General features: G+C 36.6%; 1 protein-coding gene across 1 annotated transcript in view; it reads right to left on the reverse strand.

Moving 5' to 3' along the window:
• The window catches only part of LOC581393 (enolase-phosphatase E1), an 83654-nt gene extending 64967 nt beyond the window's left edge, over positions 1-18687 (reverse strand). Inside the window, exon 1 of the mRNA XM_030993370.1 lies at positions 16798-18687. Within this exon, the coding sequence (XP_030849230.1) occupies positions 16798-16825 (28 nt within the window). The 5' untranslated portion in view covers positions 16826-18687. The remainder of the gene's footprint in view (positions 1-16797) is intronic.
• Between the last annotated feature and the right edge of the window lie 1073 nt (positions 18688-19760).

Here is a 19760-nt window from a genome sequence, read left to right on the forward strand (position 1 = left end):
CTCCAACGAGTCGCGCATGCACACTACTCACCCCAAAAGCAGTATGAGCAAACTTTAACGGTTATTTATTGGTTTTTCCACTGGAGTAAATGGTAGTCTAAAAATTTAAGATTTTTCAAAATGGTGTTTGGGATGTGTACATGAGACTTTACAGATAAAATAATTACAACGTTTAGATTGCCCTTTAAAGATAAAAACCAGTTATGGTGATGCGATTGCATTGTGAAACAAATGTTGTGGAATCAATCAGAAAAGGTTGATCATCTAGCATAAAAGTATTGGTGTGTACTGCAAGGTTCTGGAATCATCAAAATGATAAGAAATTTGGCCATGTCTTGGTAAAGTTACACGCACTGTACACAGAAAGATGTATATGGGACTATGCGACACGTGCGCGATATCTATCAGGTCCTAATAGATAAAATAATTTACCAAATATATCAAATAGTGGGCGGTTTCTCAGCAAAATTTGTATCATCACGTATTAATCAAAACATATTCTTTCACATGATTGGTAATAAGAGCTTCCATTTCATTTTTTGAGAGGGGGGCGTTTCCAAAATTGGTCTTTTCCTTTAATACCATTATACCCCTCAGCGTTTTAATCTATTTCTGGCCTATTGTGACCTGAGGTTCAGTGTGGCTTGAGGCAAACACATCACTTTTCATTAAAGTCAATTCCACCATTTACTTCAGTCATAATATGGTGAATTAAAGTGACCTAAGGCAATGCCTTGATTATGAATGAGTGACAGAACCGTTGGGTGCCAAGATCGCTATCAACATTTATTTTCATCTTATTTGTTAATAAGGAAGAAACTCTACACTCTTTTGAACAAGATTCCATTCTTGTATAGAGGATATCACATTAGATAAACTATTTACATATGCTGCTGGTATGACAAGCTATGAATACAAATTGGCTCTTGAGTCTTGATTGCAATTGCACAATTCATGTGCAAAGGCTTGGTTGATCCCAGATTAACTGCTTACACTAGCGGAATTCCCAATCTATAAACTAATATGAACTAAATTTATTGAAATAATTTAACTAACAGTAAGTAACACTAAACCTAACCTAAACCCCAATTTCAGTTCCATCTCTAACCCTAAATCTTTGAAAAGCAACCATTGCTAGGGAGAATGTTGGATGATCATAGAAAGAGAGAGAGAGACAGACAGACAGAGGAAGAGACAGAAAGATAGAGAGAGATAGAAAAGAGAAATGGGAGAGAGAGAGAGAGAGAGAGAAGGAGGGATAGACAGGGGAGAGATAGATAAAGAGAAGGGAGAGATAGATAGAGAGAGGGAGAGAGGGAAGGAGAGAAAGATAGAGTGAAGAGAGAGACAGAAAAGAGAAAAAAGAAAGAAAAAAGAGATGGGGGAGATGGAGGAAAAGAGCGACATAGAGGATAGAGAGATAGAGAGAAAGAGAAAGAGAGAGAGAGAGAAAGAGAAAGAGGAAAGAGAGAGAGATCAAAGTGGAGAATTTTAAAGGAACTGCTTTCTCCACGGCATTCAGAACAGCCTGCCCTCGTGATGAAGCACGAATGTCCCCCATTCGCTCCTATCACATGACCCAAAGACGATGATGATGCTGATGATGAGTAGTCATGACACAGCCGCATCCGAAGAACATCATGTCATGAGTCATACTATGTCTCACGCACATTCCTTCTCCGTACTCAGCCTTGCTTCCAGACCCTACAAATATTACTTCCTCAAACGTCCACAAGCCACTGGCTAGTCTACAAGCGCATAACCTTGTCAGTCACAGCCCATTTTAAACAGTGTCTGCACTGCGAGACTAAGTTGAGAGCAGACCACATAGGCTCTGTACTGTAGCTGCTACGGACAAGGCACAGTCGATGATTGACAGAGTTAGGCTTGGCTCAAGACTTTATGGAATTGTAATAAGTGTCAAATTAGAGTCTGAGTCTAACAGACATGGCATGAGCAGCTAAAATGCATTACATGTGTGTGGGCCAAAATATGAAGAACTATAAAATACAGCAGTTTTATCAAAACCACTTGAAACATTATAAGCTCTTTGCCAATCATTTTAATTTTTCTAAACATATTTTTAAAAATGACATTTTGGCTGGACTCCAAGCTAGCTGAGAAAGAAATGCAAATGAAAAAAAATTACCAGAGATCGCTCATCAGAGGCACAAAAAAGGGAGAGCATAAAACCATTTATATCTTCATGAAATTCCTTATCATCTTCTAGACTATTATAAACTAAATGTATATTGACCCATGCATAGAGTTAAGTTCAATTCCTTCTGGCCATCCGGTAATGTACTACCGGTAATCATTATTTTAGAAGAACAAAAATAACTTCATAATTATGCATACTTACAATATTGGTTAAGTTACCGGTACATATTAATAATAATAATCTGGATCTAAATATTGCTTTATACAAGTGCTTTACAGATATTATTGCCCCAGTCATCTGATTCCTTCACACACAATGTGCACCATCTCCACTCCCTGGGTGTTTTTAACAAATGGTATGAGGGCATGCAGCAATTCCTGGTCATATTTATTTCAAACTTTTGGCAATTTGAGATTCAGATAGCTCTAGTGATCTCATATATTTCAAGTACCGTACTCAACTCTATTATTATTGGGCCCATTGCTATGTGTAAATTGATCTTGGTAAAATTTTATCAGTGTAAAACAAATTTCTGAATGTTCAATGGTCAAATACTTAATTTCAATTTCAATATATATTCAAACTTTTTGCCAATGTGTTTCTGGGGTTTCTTCAGCTTTCATGCAAATGAAATAATAACATATGTTGGATTGCCCTTTGAAGGGATTGGATATCTTTGTCTCAGATTCTGAAACAAAATCCTGGATTTAGCTCATGCTGCAATCATAATTAAAAACCTTTAGGTCAGTCAGGAACCCCACAGCTTTTACAAGCCGATCACCCGTCTGATTATCAAGATATTTATGATTGGAAATCAAAATTTGAAAATTCATTTTCCTAACATTCTTTTATAACACAAGTCTTTTGGGGAAATTGATGGTAGAACCGGTCACTCTCACATTTTTAAAACTTTAATGAGGCAATTCATAATCATTTTGAAGTGCAATTTTGTTAGGGCTTCAATATTACTCCATATCACAGACACTGATAACACGTAGGGTCGTGCATCTCAGATTCAACATTGTTAAACGATGGCTTTAATGCCCTTTAAGCTCCCACATACTCTTCCCCATCCAATCCTGAGATAATGTTAGTGACACAAAGGCGTATCTGTCCTTTCACAGAAGTGTGTTAGTCATGCCTTGATGTATCCCGTCTCTTTCTCTGAATGACATATCTGACATTTGAATCATAGAGTATGATTCTGTTCCTTATTACTTGCTCTTCAAATTGGCAATGATAACACCCTTTTTTAGAGCCCCAATGTACTACTTATAGCTACTTGCGCCCTCTATATAGCAGTCAGTGCCTAATCGGTGACAGGTGATCCTCCATGATCCCCTCTTTCTTATGTACATTGAGAGCCGATTTGATAAGAGAACAACCTGTCAGTGAACACGCAGGGAGGTCTAATCCCTCCTGGCCAAACTAGTGCAGATAGGCTTTAACATTCATTGATGTAAAGGGAAACCCACATTTAAGAACAAACAACTCTAAAAGACAGCAGGAATCAGGAGAAGCAGACGAAAAAATAAGAAAATCATACATTTTTGGAAGTTCTAATCACTGTAACCTCAGACAAGCCTCACTTTTCTTCAGTCTACAAGTGTCATTCTAAGCCTGAAACAAAAATGAAGCGAGCTGGCTTTCCAGCAATGTATATTGCTCTACTTGAATTAAAGTAAACAATCAACACTAAAATATTTCAGAACAATGGCATCCAATGTTTTGGACCACATAACTTTCATAGAAATCACATCTGGACTATTGAGGAAACAGTTTGAGAAACCCTGGTCAATCGCCACAAGAGGGCAGCATTCAATATCAAAGTCTGCTTGGATTCAGTCCTGCTTGTACTCAGGCAAATACATGGCAGGAGAATGGAAGAATACTGTTAATCCACAGCAGTTCAGACTTCCGTACACATTCTTATTTTCTAAATTAATCAGTATTCCCTCCTCAAATTGGCATCAATTAATCAAAGTTTCCACCATATTTTTTTTAATGTCCATTAAATGAACCATTGTGAAAGTAAATTGAAAAATATAACAGAAAAGTTGCCAATTTGTACATGAAAATAGTGATTATAGACTGTATTATGCATGAAAATAGTTTACACCGTCTTGCCAATTTAGAGACTTAATGATTCATAATTGTGTCGCTCTTATTCAAGAATGGCATAACGTACTGCATTGGAACAGACTCAACAGTTTCTATGACTTTTCCTCTTTTTTGCTCAAGAAATGTATCAACGTCCAATTCTTAGCATTCTAGATCAAAAGATAATGCAAAAACTTCACTATGAAAAAGAGGCACTGTATTTTTTCCGAAAATTATGGGAATAACCAGACTAGGATCATTTATTTTGATTTTGTTTCCTGTGGGAGCCGCAACTATGAACATTCTGACAACAGATTAGAGCAGTTTCAAATTCAATTTTAATTTGCATTAAAAATAAAAATCTGAACACAATATTTAAAAAAGATTCTCAACATTTACTAGTGCCTTTAGTTATGGTTTTCAATTTTAAAAGGGAGCATCACAAATTCTTAAAGGAGTATCTTTATCACTTGGCCAATTAGTACAGGCCGCACTGGGTTTTAATCAATATCGCGAGTCTTAAAGGAAACCAAAACCTTCATACTAAGTTACTTTTATTGTAAAGTTTAAGATATTTGAAAAATATCAGTGAAAATTTGAACAAAATCGGGCAAGAAATAAGGAAGTAAGAGCTTTTTTAAATTACTAGTCACTAGAGGGCGGTATTCAATTTGATGACATCATCTGTGAACAACTCTCCATGCCTTTTGTACATAAATTTTCACAATTTTTTTGTTTTCTTCATATTTATTTGTGTTCTTGATCCGACTTCATAACATGTGAAGTAGAATATCATTTTGCATTCTATATCTTGCTTTCAGGGGTGTACATTATCTCAATCACAAGAAAGAAGGAAAAACATGAAATTTGATGTACAAAAGGCATGGAGAGTTGTTCACAGATGATGTCATCAAATTGAATACCGCCCTCTAGTGACTAGTAATTTAAAAAAGCTCTTACTTCCTTATTCCTTGCCCGATTTTGTTCAAATTTTCACTGATATTTTTCAAATATCTTAAACTTTACAATAAAAGTAACTTAGTATGAAGGTTTTGGTTTCCTTTAAGAAATTTACACTGGCTACCTACCTAGTCTAAAGTTTGTACCGGTAATACTTTTATCAACTTATCAATGTTTCCATCAGTTTGCTCCATCATACATGTATCTCATTGAATTGTTAATACAGTATAAATCAGACAATGTTCTGTGTTCTTGTAAATGTTCTGAAATAATGTCTCACAAACTGTGACAAAATTTTATGGGGAAAGGTCATTTTCATGTGCAGCCACTATTTTATGGAATAACTTGCTGGAATAACTTAGAGATATGTAAACATATGAAACGTTAAGAAGTAATTAAAAAACATATCTATTCAGCACAATGAGAACATGGGACCCGGCTTTGACTCTTGCGATTAACCTTTAGAACTTGGACAGGGGGTCACTTATCCCCCCCCCCCCCCCCCCTCCTCTCCAAATAAAAATGCAATTGCCTTTCATACTCGTGACTCAGGCAGGTGAAAAGTCTATATTCAGCATAAACATGGGACCCTTCTTTGACTCTTGCGATTGACCTTTTCAACTTGGACAGGGGTCGTTTAAGTCCCCCTCCCCCAAAATGCAATTGCCTTTAATACTCGTGACTCAGGCAGGTGAAAAGTCTATATTCAGCATAAACATGGGACCCATCTTTGACTCTCGCGATCGACCTTTTGAACTTGGACGCAAGCCTTTTATCTGGCAGTGGTAATTGTACCTTTCCTATGATACCAAACCTCCTGATTCATCAGCTTCAAGTGTGTCATGAATCGCAATAGAAAGAAGCAGAATGGAAAAATTCTATTTTAATTTTCATAAAGGCGTTGTTTAAAAAGTAAACATCTTTGGGTGACCAGTTTTACCATACTTATTTTCCCTAATAGATTGTAATGTTATGAAAAACATTAGTTAAAAAAAAAATTGAATTTTTTGAATTTCAATTTTCAATCATAATTATCTTGATAATCAGACAGGTGGCTTGTAAAAGTCATTGGATTCCTGACTGACCTAAAGGTTTATAATTATGATTGCAGCATGAGCTAAATCCAGGATTTTGTTTAGAATCTGAGGCAAAGATACCTGATCCCTTTAAAAAAAGAAAGAAAAAACTGATCAGATATGTTCTCAACTTTTTAACAGTGCCTTCAATTATGGTCTACAAGTTATTTTCACGAAGTGACGGTAGTGAGGAAAATCACATACACTTTGCGTGACGATTTTCCTCACTACCATCCCTTCGTGAAAATAGGGACGGTTTATATCACAAAGTATTACGAGAGCATATTTTCCACTTGGCCACTTGAAATAATCGGGGGAAATGTAACCTTTTCTCTAACGATGTTCCTTTTTTCAAATCTTTGTTTTAAACTTACTTACGTTGTGAAAACGTAAAAACGTTTTATATCACAAAGTATTACAAGAGCATATTTTTCACTTGGCCACTTGAAATAATGGGGGAAAATGTGACCTTTTCTCTAATGATGGTCCTTTTGTTTAATCTTTGTTTTAAACTCATTTATGTTGTGATAACGTAAATTTTAGAACTACAATGGTCCCGTCTGAACATAGCATATTTCTTTCTCAAAAACCAGATGAGGAAACAGACCACTCTGACTCACCGAGCCAGAAAGTGAGGCGAATACCGTTCCATGCATCCCGCAAACCGCAGCGCTGCTAACCTAAATGTTAGTTATCCTGGGGGTGTTTCACATAGATTTTAAGTCGAACTTAAAGGGATAGTTTAACACTGTTAATTCTGAGATGCATGGCCCTACGTGTTATCAGCGTCTGTGATATGGTGTAATATTAAAGCCCTAAAAAAAATTGCGCCTCAAAATGATCAAGAAGTGCATCAATAAAGTAAAAATCTTTGAGTGACCGGATTTACCATACCGGTACTTGTTTTCCCCGATAGACTGTAGTGTTATGAAAATCGTTTGGCAAACACAAAATTTGATTTCGATTTTCAATCATAAATATTTTGATAATCAGATAGGCGATCGGCTTGTAAAAGTCACAGGGTTCCTAACTGACCATGAGCTAAATCAAGGCATTTTTTTAAAGGATCTAAGACAAAGTTATCGGATCCCTTTAAACATGGATAGCCATTTGTAGCCTTACAATTAATACATTCAAAAGCAAAATTGAAGTATTTTAGACGTTTCATGAATTCCACATCAAGAACATGAAATCTCCCAAAATTTCAATCAACATTTTTATGCCTTTTAAAATAATTTTTACAAAATATTTTCGATGATGCTAACGGCTTTTCATAATTGTTAAGTCCAACTTACGATCTATGTGAATTTGTGAAACACCCCCCAAGAATCTGTTGAAGCTTATTCAACATGATGCAAATGCAACCCATTGACTTCACCCATGCATGATTTCCTTGGTGTTTTTTTTACATTAAAAAAACATACTTTGGGGCAATTTTCTTTACCATTTCCATGGCAATTTCTAGAAATTAGGAAAAATTAGGAAATAGGGTCATATTTTCATGCTTAGGTTTTGGGACAATTAAGGCAGATGACATTTTTAGCATTATCTGATTTAGAATACTATAAATTACATGTTATATACGAGGAGAAGGAGCAAGATCCCAGACAATTTGTAGTCTCTTGGATATAGCAGTAGGTTATGCCATTCTCGAATAAGAGCAAGTTAAACATAACTAATCCTTAAAATCACTAAATTGGCAATGCAGTGTACAATATATAATCACTATTTTCTTGTAGAAATGGTTAAATTGTTAGTTAAAATTGTGCGATGTTCTTTCACATTGGTTCATTTAATTCCAAAAAAAAAAAATAATAATAATTGTTGCCAATTTAAGGAAAAAAACTGATTCATTTAGAAAATAAGCAAACTCTGAAGAGTTAACATTAAAGGTCACAGGTACTTATCTCTGAAAATAATAAGACCATCATACTTCATAGAGGTATGTATTGAATAAGTTCTCTTTGCTTACAATTTTGGAAAACCATCAAACCCCAAACGAGCCGTTTCCCGATGGAAATTCAATCAATTTAAACAAATTAAATGCTTGTCTGACTGTCTCGTTAGCACTTCGCAATGGTAGAGAATACAGTGTACAATAATACATGGAAAACATACATCTGGTAGACACTGTATAAGTTTTTGGAAATAATATAAGTAGTATGTTGTGATTACTAAGTAATTATCAGCTATTAAACTAAGCATACAGTGTTTAGAATGAGAAAAAAATAGTGATTTTGTCTTCAGTAAATCATTTTATCAGTATACAGTGAGGAACATTTCTTTTAAAAAAGCCGTTTTATTATTCCAACATGATTTTTTTGTAGTCTGATCAAAATTGCGGCTCAAATGTTCTCTTTCTAATTTTACACCTTTAAGGCATGATATTAGCACTAAACAGTAAACATCACTAAACATGGATGAAAGTAAGATCAATTGTTAGTTTATACCGATCTGAGCCGAGATATGTATGTGTTTATTAATTTGACTGATAAAAAGGGGGCATTTTTTTTCATTGCCATCCAATTTTGGGAAACAGGTATCTAATTTTTTGACCCGGGACCTGTTTAGTCCAGACCTAGTGAAACACAATCAATTTGTTCACATACTGGTACTTTTAAAAAAATACAAAAATTGGTAAGGGTATGATTAATTGAGATCTTAACTGTATATATCCAAGCAGAGGATCTCTACAACAAAGTCATTATTTTCACATTTTTCAAAATAACTCACATTTTAGGACATCATTCAAGGGATTCTACACTGGCAATCTCACGAAATCCTGTAAAGAGCGAGGATTTATTCGGCAAATGCTACACGTTGGGTGTGAATTTCTTTAATTCAGTTAGATTATATTTTGAATCTTTCCCCGAACTCACAAAGATTACCTAGCATCCATTTAAGCCAAGTTGAAATTGATATTCATATCCTACTGCCATTAGAGTGCGTTCTAGCGATTTTTTGAAGCTAGAATCACAAACGTGAATCACAAATCAAAATGCCATTAAAAAACATGGTTACTGTGGTAGAGCGTTCAAGCGATTTTTCATCAACGCTCATTTCAAGCCCAGCCACTGCTCATCACACTGTGCAGTTTGACCCAGGAAGTATAGGTCAACTTCGCAGCGTGCTTTCTGTCTGTTTACGGTCGACTGTCGGTCAAACCGGAACAGGCCACAATAATGATGTCATAGAATCATGATTGAGATCTCCGTTCGTTCAACAAAGTTTAGCGACCATGATTCTACAGAATCACGATACAAAAATTCGCTTGAACGCAACCATGTTTTGAACTAAGCATCTTTGAAAAAAAGTGATTCTAGGGTGAGAAGGTGTCGATTGAACGCACCCTTAGAACAGAAGGAAGCCATAAAATTCAGCCATCCTAGACTTCGCTTCGGAATCCTCGTCTTTCCGTATCAATTTCTGTTTTGTTCTAAAAACAGGCATAGCTACTCATGTTATAAGATTCTTCTCCACTACCCTAAATATAAACATTCTATTTTAGAAAAACATAACAAGTTTAGTCACGACATTGTTTTCACTCCGACACTGCTGTTGGAAGTGTCAAATGACAAATGCTGAAATTGTATCTCATATTTACAGACAAAGAAACACACAATTTTTAAAGTCAAAGGAGCGCACAAATTGTGAAGTTGATCATTAAATATTAATATCATCAAGATACTATAAGATGTCAGCCATTATGCATTAGCCTTCCCCCCCCCCTTCCATGAAAAATAACACTAAAAATATGATAAACAGACAAGAAAATAAATAAATAAATAAGAGTACACAATACATTAATCAAATTAAAAATATGAATTTAATAAAAAGTTAATAAATTAATAAACTAATTAATAAATACAAATTAGTGACAAAATGTTTATTGGATCAGTACATAGTTTGATAGTGGCGACTCTTCAACAGTTAGCCGTTGTGTTTGACAATCTTAATTAAGAAAAGCAGAGAAATTGCAGAATTACCTTCTCCCAAACTTCACAACGACCCTAAAACAACCAGCAAATGACTTGCATCATTCGTTTACATGTGAAATAGTTATATTCATGAACATGATCACTTAAAGTTGGAGCTAAAACTAATGAAATGACAGAGGGAAGCTACATTTTTTGAGTCCCTCAATTTTCAGTTCATTTGGAAAAGAATATGTCAAAAAGCCTGGCTGATGAGTCTAGCATGCATGGAGGTAATAGGGGGATTTCCCCCTATCCCCTTTTGACTGCACATCTGATACTAAAGATAGCCACAGACCTAATCAAATTACTGTCAGAGGATCCATTTACATTGCAAACAAAAACAGTTTAAAAACGCAAATCTGTATTTTTAGCTACCAAGATCTATGTTTAATACTAGAAACACACATAAAAAACCCTTGTGTGTTTGCTCATTCCGTTTTTTTAGTGAGAGGTCCGCATGACCCCACTCATCGCTGTTCTGCAAGTGTTCACACGAAAGCAAGGAGAGTCACCCGAGGCTGACTGAAAACAGGAATGTTTCGAGAGCGAGCATTTACACCTCAAAACTAGTAGAGTTTCGACCGGCGTTGAAAAGAAAAAAAACACTCCAGAGAGGGTTAATTCTTCGATTCAGGTTTTTTGTTGCGTTTTGGGGAAGTCTCCTAGTAATTTCTGATGTAATTCAGGAATGTTGGAAAAATTGACGGTATTTTCTGCCGTGTGAATGCCCCCAGACTGGAGGGAAGATATTGAATCTCCTCTAAAAAAAGGATTAAATGAAAAGAATTTCCAGGATCACTGCATGTGATTTGCCAGGATGTCTGATAACAAAACTGTATTAGCTCCTGAAAGATTTCTGAGATTTTTTTCAGCCACTGCAGCATGAAATCTAGAATGCAAGCAAAAATCATTATTTTTCTCACATTTATTCTGTGGTTTTTAACGGAAGCTGCTAGGAAAGTACACGTAAACACAACAAAAAAACTGAAGTAAAACATATTCACCTCTGGAGCATGTTTTTTTTAGATGCCGGCAGAAATTTTGCAGATTATCGAAAGTCTAGGAGAGCAGCGCCTTGTTACATGTACCTTTGGAAAAGGCGCTATATAAATCCAATTATTATCTTGTTTTTTTTATTTATTTTTTTCAGTGTAAATGCTTGCTTTCAAAACATCTCGCATGATTTCATGAAACAGTGATATTGTGAAGAAGAAGAAAAGCAGAATGATGACACAAAGCTATAACAGAGTTGCCAATTGTCTAATGATTTCAGAGATTCAATGGCTTTTCATGTGAGTGATGTCATTTAAAAAAAAAATACTCATTAGTGTCATACTGGTTCTCTGTTTCAGCTCAAACCTTTTAAACAATTTTATCTACATTTGGAAGATTTTTCAGTTTTTACTGACAGCAGAGTATATATTCATTAATGGGACTTGCCTTTACAGTAACACTTTCAATACAACACAAATGATGCACAGGTATGAGTGGGTCGGTAGGAGTTGGGCCCGGCCCCCCCCCCCCCCCACTCAGTGTTATTTAGGGTACGCGTATGCTCGTTCCCTCTTTTTGAAAGCACCCCCTATCTGAGGACTGCCAGCATTTCCGAACCCCCCTATTGCGGGCTTTTCGCAGACTTTTCCTGCCTTGGAGACCCCCCTAAATATGGGAAAATGCTCAATGTACCCCCCTAAATTCAGAATAATTTCTCAGGAGTCCAAAGAGATGAGAGAAGAAAAAAAAACACACCACCTTTTTAAAGAAATCTCCGGGTGAAAAGTCAAATACACCCCTTTTTTTTACAATTCTCGGGCCGGACTTTGGCGCACGAGAAGTACCCCTTTACCGGACATTTTGGTAACACGCATGCGGTCATTCCTACCCTGGAGTGGGGGGGGGGGCCAGGGAGTTGTGTGCATGCACAAGGTAAGTTTGGGCATGGTTTAATGTTTAATTTTAAACACAAAAAGCGTAGATTATTACTAGCTTGGTCTTCTAATTTTCTGTCTCCATAAGTCAAATATTGCGCCGTTTTCCAGTCGCCATATTGACAAGCTTTTGTTAAAATGTTGATATCAATTGCTGATATCGCAACTTATTTATGAAGTTAGTAAAATTCATTCAAATGTGCTCAATCAGTGGCTCTTAGCCAATCAGATTGCAGAAATTTCTGAACGCATTCTATAAAACACAATGGTAAATATGCCAGTGCTGAAATGTATTCACAGCTACATTCACAGCTACATGAATGCATTTGAAATGTATTCACAGCTACATGAATACATTTGAAATGTATTCATAACTATATTCACAGATACATGAATACATTTGTAATGTATTCACAGCTACATAAATACATTTGAAAAGTGTTCACAGCTTCATTCACAGCTACATGAATACATATGAAATGTATTCACAGCTCTACATTCACAACTACATGAATACCTTTGAAAGCTACATGAATACATTTGAAATGTTTTCACAGCTACATTCACAGATACATGAATACATTTGAAATGTATTCACAGCTAAATTCACAGCTACATGAATACATTTGAAAGCTACCTGAATACATTGAAATGTATTCACAGCTACATTCACAACTACATGAATACATACAATGTATTCACAGCTACATGAATACCGGTACATTTGAAATGCATTCACAGCGAAGGCAATCCTCTGTTTGGGTGTGATCTTTTGTAAATCCCATCATCTAATTAAATACCTTAAGTGGATCAAAAGCAGATCTCGCCTCAAAAATCAAATGGAAATTTCCGGCGGAGAGAGTAACCAAAATGCTGTGACTAAGTCATCGTTAATAAGTGTTCCCTAGTTACCGATATATTCTGAGGTACAGGTAGTTTGATGGTCTTAATGCTCTGCATCCTCGTTTCATGTCAAATGTTATTATTCATTTTCTCCCTAAATCATGAATGATACGTTATAGAATAATGCAAAATGATAGCTATGACGGCCATGCCCACTGACACCTGTTGCGGCTTAGTAAAAGCAATGTAGTCTGAATTCTCAGACTATATAATGTGATTGCTACGACTTTCAAGATTCAACTTTAATATCATTATAGACCGGTAGTGGTAAAATTGCAGTTCAGGAGTTTGGGTGCAAAATATCCATTCAATATTGTTTCAATATTGCCTTCAGAGGTTTAGATGGCAATACTTCAACCTAAATTTGCAAAAAAGCAGATAAATATGCCCAAATGTTCAATGTTGAAGTGCATTTCGCGATATCTATCCAGGCTGGGTCAATGTGATAATTTACCAAATATATCAATTAGTAGGCGGTTTCTAAGCAAAATTTGTTTCATCACGTATTTAGTCAAAACATATTCTTTCACATACATGTAATTGGTAATAAGAGCTTCCATTTCATTTTTTGAGAAGGGAGCGTTTCCTAAATTGGGTTATACCTTTAAATTTACCAAATTGAATCTGTGTATGTATACGCAAATAAATATTCATATATCCCTCAAAATTGTTTCCCATTAAAACCTGTACTAAAGGAACCTGTACATAAAGACCACCAGCCTATAAAGACCACTTTTAACTATTCATGTTTCCCTTGAACCAGGGAAAAAATTATTTTAAAAATTTTGAGGGCTACTTTTCAACCTTGCTTGCATGAAAGTAACACTCTATAATTTGTTTTGCATTGAACTCTATGCACATTTTTGGGGGCTCTTTCATGACTTTCTGGGGCTCTTTTGGGCATTTCGGGGGCTAATTTGCCCCGTGCCCCGTGTATTTTTTTTCACTGAAACAGTCTTTATATACAGGTTTCAAAGAACCAACAAAAAATACTTGTACAGAAACTAAGCAGACGCAGTTCCGTAATTGTTGTCCTTCGTGCTCTAATCTCTATAGTCAACTTTGATATTTATGCTATGTTTTATTTTGATTCTGATGCTATATAAACAGCAAAGTCCACACAAAACTAAGGGTACACAACCACCGGTAGACTATGGTAGTAAAAAATGTGATGTTTAATAAACCTTTTATTAGCAGGTAAGCATAAACGGGGAGATGTTATGAGTTGTAATGGGAATTAAGTCCAACCCAAAAATTTATCTAATTGTTTTTTATAAATGCATGGTAGGGTGTACACACAGTTTTAGTGTGCTTGCATATATTCAACTCTTATAAATTTGTGATCGGCTGCATAGCCCTTTGAGTTTGAAGAATAAGATGATACGGCCCAAAGGTATCTACCAAACCATGTATCCAGTCCCACACTGTCCTTCTCATGTATTGTTTGATCATGGACCCTAACCCACGGTTTGATCAAATAGACTCTGTGCTCTAAGAGAATGGCAATGCATATTGACTATGTCTGATATAACATTTTACACAAGTATTGTGACCTTTTAACCATTAAATGTCAGCGGGAAGTCAATTTGCATAATCGCAAAGAGGAACAACTCGAAGTTTTAAAAAAATGCTTGCCTCATACATTTATACAAGTAGTACAAAGCTCAAAATGTTTTATTTACATAGTAAATAATCCCCAAAGATTATTGTATTGCAATAGTTTGAAAATAAGAGAGAAAAGTTTCTCTAATTTGTTTGGTTTAATTCTAATCAATTGGGTTGACTTTCCCTTCAAAGGGCAATAATGATTATCATTTAAAAGGCAAAAATGATTATCGTTTAAAAGGTCATGTGATAGACTATTGGTTTATGGTTGGTCGATTATTATTCATTTTTTCGTTTCTTTTTTTTGTTTTGCTTTTTCTTACTTGAACACCTTGTATACCAAAGCTTCTGGAAGAAAGCCGTCTCCAGCTTTAAGTCATCTCTGAGGGACTAAGGGCGCGTTCATGCTTGATTTTGACGGCCAGAATCAGGCATCTGTTACGCGTTTAGTTTAAAACACGGTTGCGTCTTAGCTCACTTTTGTAGAATCACCGAAAAACGGCGATCACGATCGCCGATCGTAAACTCACAAAAAGATGCGTTTACAATTTGTAAACGCGTTTAAATGGGGTCAACGCACTGACCTCTAGTGGGTCTACGTAGCATGCACAGTGAAGGTTTGCGAATCCAGCTGGAAGACCAATTAAGGCCACACACGGAGAATTGCCTGGGGAGCCAGAGAAGTAAGCATGAACACTACATCGTGGAACTGCGATCACGATGAGCGTTTACGATGAGCGTTTACGATGAGCGTTTCAGATCGCTCATTCTGCCTTCAAAATTTAAGCATGAACGCAGCCTTAGTAATGGTAATGAGGATTTCTGCCTTACCAAAGGGCGCTAGCGCATCGACTTGGTTTTGAACCCGGGGCCTCAAGTTTAGTAAGAGTAGGCCAATTAACCTCAATTAACCCATTAATTTACTGATTTATTTATTTTTCCTCCATTAAACAAAAACAAAGTTGAGATCTGGTCAAACAATCACTTTGAAAAGGAAATTGTCAGGAAGTTGTTGTGACTGGGTGATTATGTAAGCACACAAGTATTGAGGACTATATAGGGTATACTAACTGTATGGTTTAGTAATCATCAAAATAATAAGTCACGTGCACTGTACACATAAACATGTACATGTATATGGTACTACACAATCATGTGGAGTGAAAGTTTGGTCAAAACCCAGTGGCTATTTCTTGTCGTACTGTGCTTATGAGGGTATTTGAAGAGCCATTCTTTACAGGGAACACTTTTTCGTTATATTATTCCACACTAACATAAAAAAGGATGAATCACCTTTCCCAGAATTCAATATTCTCATTAAAGAGGAAGTTAATCCTGATATTAAGTTGGTTTTAATAGAAGTAGAAAAATGAGAGGAACAGGCCAGTGAAAATACTGATGAGCAAGAACTGATTTAAAATCAGTTATGAAAGCAATCAATCAAATACAAATTAGTAACTTTGTGAGATATCTTGCAAGGTCCCCTCCCATTTGCAAATAATACAATCAGACCTGTCTTAGTGGCTACCTCTCCTTAAAGGCCACCTGTCTATAATGGACACTTTCTCCATTTCCATTGGGGAGCCTTAGTAGACAGGTTTGACCACTCCAGCAAAGCATAGAGGGTCAATGCTAATGCGTATTGACCTCTAGCACTGCATACTTGCTGTGAGGCAGGTATTATTAGACCCATACACAAATATACACACCACACAATATTGTATAGACTGCACACAATATAGGACCGATTGGGCTGATCGGCAAATTTGACACTAGACTTACAATTTGAATTTGTTTAATTATTCTTTTTAACATCAATAAGTTGAAAAAATGTATTTTACTGCTATTTAGGTGTCATCAGTTGTCACTGCAGTACCGATTTTGAGTGAAATCAGTTGAGTTTTGTACAGTGGTGTTTTGAAATGTTGAGAATCAATAGCACAGCTTTTACTACACAGCCAGGATCAGGATAGTAACGCAACTATGTGTGGGTTTGACTGTATTACATAATACAGGACCCCCTCCCGTTTACTAAAAATCTGATCACGACAACAGAAATCAACATAACTCAACATTTGACAACCTACCTCTAACGATCGGATGCATGGTGGCCATCTTGAACGACTACAATCGTACTAATCCAACACAAATAAATCACAGTTAATGTATTCCGTTCCCAGAGGCAGGTGTCCTTGCCGCGACTAACACGCAACTCAATGACTCGTCCAGTCAAGCCAACAACGCCGGCCCTGCTGCCGAGGGTAAAAACTTCGCCCCCTTTCGAATAATGACAACCCTAATAAGGCGTGACTGTTCCCCAGAGTATGCAATTACACTTTATCCTGTTATCTTCTGTTTGTTCTCCATACAGTCACGCAGTAAGTACACTGGAAACGAAGTCTCAGAGTAAAGTCCTTGTCTTATTCAGATATTTATCAGCACTAGATTTCCCTGCTTGCCTATAGTCTGCACAGCAAAGTGACAATGTCCTCATGAACAGATGATTAAAGGCTAAAACATCCCTTTATTGCTCGTGCAAAGCTTTAAATAACATTGAAATTCACAGGTAGACTTAAATAAGTAAGTACACTGGAAATGAAGTCTCGGAGTAAAGTCCTTGTCTTGGTTTGCTCAGATTTCAGCAGTAGATTTCCCTGCCTGTAGTCTGTACAGCAAAGTGCCAATGACAATGTCCTCAACAGATGATTAAAGGCTAAAACATCCCTTCATTGTTGGTGCAAACATTTACATAACAATGAAAATTGAAATGCACAGGTAGACTGAAATAAGTGGAATATTTCCCTGCCTGTAGGTTGGCGAGCAAGTAGCTAATGTCGTCACTGATGATAAAGGTTGACAAGTTTCTGAATTGTCTGGTAAACTCGACAATACAATATGGATTGCAATGCATGGGTAGGCATCAATAACTGAAAAGACTTCCCTGAAGGTACAGGCTGTAGTTTCTGAAGCAAATACCAATGTCCGTAATGATGATTAAGGGTTCACAAATCTCTGGATTATTTGTGAGAAATCTGCAAAACAATATGACTGCAGTTTGTGAATGCCTTGTTGCTTAAGCTGTGATGAATGCCTTTAGACTTAGGAGTCCCAGTGAAAACACTGCAAACAATATGGATTAAAATGCACTAGTAGTTTGAAATCAATGGAAGACTTCCCTTTTTGTAGCTGCAACCTTGGTACATGAATAACTATAAAGCACACATTGAATAAATAGCACAATGCCGAAGAGGTAAATGTATTTCTATAAAGCCGGTTTCTCAGCTCTGCAGGTTTAACATAGATTAATTCCTGAGGTAAAAGACGGTTTTGAGTTGCCAGTCGTCACCGTTTCATATCTTACACCCCTCTCTGCGTGTTGTCTGCAGACAGTTCGTACTGAGAGTGGAGATAGTGCACAGAATGTAGAGACAATCGCAAGCAGTCTACATACACCTCGCACAGGATGATCCCTCAATACCAGACGTTACAGTCAGCACCAGCCAGTAATGACACTTTCCTCTGCTCACTCCTTCGTCAACTTTCTCCGACAACTTGACAAGTTTTAACACCTATCACAAGAAAGAGATCCACAGTTGCAAATCAGAGCCAGCGATCGGCAAGTAAAACAGGGAAGTCTTGAGTGGAAATCAGCGCCTCAGCTACCAAACAGATCGTTCCCCATTGACAGACTGACTCAATAGAGCCGGATCTGTCTGCGAAACTTGTTGTATCGAGGAGCCTCAGTGACGACAGATAGCGTGACGGGCATAAGAGTTGTCCCTTGCTAAAACCGGCTTTTGCACAACACTGCCTCCTTGTTAACAGTCTGTACAGGTAACACAAATAAAAGGGATCTGATTCTGTCCTCTCTTTTTAGCGATCTTGTACCAAATCTCCCCTTGTCTTTTGTACTCGGTTAATGTAGCGTTACGTACCATAGGAAAAGCCTGTGCCCGACCTTACCTGTATTATACACATGGGACACCTATTGACACTTGTTATACAAGATGAGAGTAGTGTTTCACAATAGAGAGTGAAAAAGTTGTCGCTTAGGCTGCGAAATCAGACACTTTCACATTATTGAGGAATATGTCATGTTCTTTGATTTCAGTCATACAAGGGCAAGAGTTTTGATGATAATAATCATAACAACAACAATAATAATAAAGATAATAATATTAGTATCAATAATTTTATTATTTTCATTATTATTCTAGGTGGATATGAATCATTGATGTCTCTGAGAACTTTACAGATCTATTCTGTCATCAGATTCAGGCTTCCCCTCGCATAATGTATGCACACTCCCCACTCCCTGGGGAGCATTCAAGTAAGGTGCTCACAGACGCTCACATTGCTGAGCATACTACAAGGAATTCCTCATTCGAGTAGGTACACATTTAACACCCGGGTCGAAAGTGGCAATTGTTTGTGGATGTATGTCTTGCCAAAGGACGACAATGTCAGGATGGGATTTGAACCCTCAACCCTTGGAATAAGAGCCAAGTGAATGAACCACTAGTCCATGACACCACCACAACAAATAGAACAACAGATAGGCTAACAAAAATACTATGAGAGAGAGCATTTGGTGTCTGAAAAATTCACAACTGCCCCGGAATCCGGATGATTTGGAAATCAGTCCTTGAGCTAAATCAAGGCTTTTTTAAAAGAATAATTGCCAAATAATGTCCCAAATATAAGAACCCTACTTTGATAAATTTTATGTTTGCTTTTTGTAGTTATTTTGGAACCTAAAGAAAATTTCAGGATGAAAAACCTTCGTAAAGGGATAATGGTCAGACAAATGAAGAATGAAATTAGAAAAGCAGTGTTTCCACTAGAAAAGGAATTATTTCACTTAGTTGTGCTTGTGAGATCTGAATATTTCATTGAAAAAAAAGATAATTTCTAGAATAAAAGTATGTTACATTTTCAAAAATAAAAGTGCACAAATGTCCAGGCTTTGTGTTATTCCTCTTCCGCTCCCCCTCCTTCTCCTTCTCTGTCTTCTCCTTCTTCTTTTGTTCTTCATCTTCTCCTTCTCCTT

This window comes from Strongylocentrotus purpuratus, unplaced genomic scaffold (assembly GCF_000002235.5).
Source record: "Strongylocentrotus purpuratus isolate Spur 01 unplaced genomic scaffold, Spur_5.0 spur5_scaffold_20, whole genome shotgun sequence".
Classification (NCBI taxonomy): Eukaryota; Metazoa; Echinodermata; class Echinoidea; order Camarodonta; family Strongylocentrotidae; genus Strongylocentrotus; species Strongylocentrotus purpuratus.